The sequence below is a fragment of the Propithecus coquereli genome, unplaced genomic scaffold (assembly GCF_000956105.1).
Source record: "Propithecus coquereli isolate 6110/MARCELLA unplaced genomic scaffold, Pcoq_1.0 Scaffold353, whole genome shotgun sequence".
NCBI classification, from domain to species: domain Eukaryota; kingdom Metazoa; phylum Chordata; class Mammalia; order Primates; family Indriidae; genus Propithecus; species Propithecus coquereli.
This window is the reverse complement of record NW_012149208.1, coordinates 1,062,687-1,064,747: the sequence shown is the minus strand read 5'-3', so window position 1 is coordinate 1,064,747 and position 2,061 is coordinate 1,062,687. Positions and strand designations below refer to the sequence as shown.

Sequence of the window (2,061 nt, the reverse complement as noted above, 5' to 3'; positions counted from 1 at the left end):
ACCTAGTATATTCATTTTATTGATAATTAGTCCTTTGTGTGACACTAGCAATAGGAGGGTTCCAGTTTCTCCCCATTCTTGCCAATACTTGTTGTTGTCTATCGTTTTACCCATCCTGGTTGGTGTGATTGGTATTTCATTGTGGTTTTGATTTATGTTTCTTTAATGACTAATGATGTTTATATTTCTCTAATGACTAATAATTGCATGTGCTTATTAGCCATTTGTATATCTCTTTGGACATATATTTGAATGTCTATTTAATTCCGTTATTTTTAAATTGGGTTATTTATCTTTTTATTGCTGAGTGTAAGAGTACCATATGCTTTTCTTTATTTTTTTTAAAGTATTGCTATATTTGTTTGAAAGACTAATTTTTCCTCCTCTTATTGAAAGGTCCTGTCCAAAATGCACTGATGTCTTCACAAGTGTCAGTGAGCCAAGGATATAATTTCCAGCTTCCAGGATCCTACCCTCATCTAATACCAGCAAAGACTTTGAATCCAGCCTCTGGACAGTCTAACTATGGTGGTTCTCAGGGATCTGGGCAGACTCTTAATAGACCACCTGTGGCCTCTAATCCAGTAACACCTTTGCTCCATAGCGGTCCTGTTCCTCAAATGCCACTACCTGCTTCTCAGAACCCAGCTGCTACACCAATGCCTTCTGGTAGCTTTCTTCCTGGAGCCAACCCACCACCACCTTCGAATTGGCAATATAACTATCCATCCACAGGATCACAGACAAACCATTTTCCTCGTGCATCATCCCAACCACCTGTATCTGGGAATACAAGTTTTACAACCAATCATCCATATGTTTCTTCTGGAGATCCTTCACTTCAAAATAGCTTCTTAAAGTCAGGTAGTATTTTTATAGGAGTGTATAAAATGTAGAAATGTGAAACTTTTGCTTGTTTAGATGTTTGAATTAATACTTAAAGCCTTAAAAACATGGAAAGTTACTGGCTTTTAAAATCATTATTAGTCTTTATAGAAATTACTTTTCTAATCTCTGAATTAATTCAAATAACTTAAATTTATGAATTGGTCCTGCCTTGCTTCTTTCCTTTGAAGATGTCTTCTGTTTTTCTTTGAGTTACCATGATATTTCAGGGATTCAGGTATGTATGCAGAACCACTTCCTTAGGAACTGGCCATTGCTTTAATGAACTGGGTTCCATCACACAGCTAGAGAAGGTGAATAAATGCCTGTGGTCTCTCTTTGGTCATTTGAGGTTTGAGTTACCTTTTTGGCATGGCTGTTTGGGGACCATAAGCTGTGTAGGATCTTGGAGGAGCAGGTCAAAACATGATGCTTTTGGAGTGAGGAGCATTATTGAGTACAGCATTACTGAGTGGTCAGTTGTACTCAATAACTCCATGCAGTGGACAGAGATTTTTTTTCTCTTTTTTAGACAGAGTCTTGCTCGGTTGCCCAGACTGGAGTGCAGTAGCACAATCACGGCTCACTGCAACCTCCAGCTCCTGGCTTTAAGCAATCCTCCCTGCTCAGCCTCCCAAAGTGCTAGGATTACAGGCTTGAGTCACCACGCTTGGCCCTGAACAGAGATTTATATGGATGCTTTCTTCCAAGAGTTTTATAATTTTAGCTCTTACATTTAGGTCTTTGATAAGTTTTGGGTTAATTTTTGTATATGGTATTAGGTAGGGTCCAACTTCTTTCTTTCGCATGTGGCTATACATACAGTTGTCCCAGTACTATTTGATGAAAAGACTAGTCTTTCTCCCATTGAATTGTCTTGGCACCCTTGTTGAAAATCTGTTGATCATAAATTTAGGGTTTACTTCTAGACTCTGAATTTTATTTCATTGATCTATATGTCTATTTTTATGTCAGTACCAAACATCTTGATTACTGTAGCTTTGTATTAATCTTTGAATTGGGGAAGTGTGGCTCCTCTAACTTTTTTGTTCTCAAGATTGTTTTGGCTCTTCTGGTTCTCTTGCAGTTCCATATGATTTTTAAGATCAGCTTGTCAAGTTTTGCAAAAAAAAAGATAGCTGGGGTTTTGTTAGGAATTATGTTGAATCTATACAT

General features: G+C 37.6%; 1 protein-coding gene across 1 annotated transcript in view; it reads left to right on the top strand.

The window, feature by feature from the left end:
• SEC24A (SEC24 family member A) overlaps positions 1-2,061 on the top strand; it is a 92,193-nt gene that overhangs the window by 11,542 nt on the left and 78,590 nt on the right. Inside the window, exon 2 of the mRNA XM_012651306.1 lies at positions 397-864. Coding sequence (XP_012506760.1) covers positions 397-864 — 468 coding nt within the window. The remainder of the gene's footprint in view (positions 1-396; positions 865-2,061) is intronic.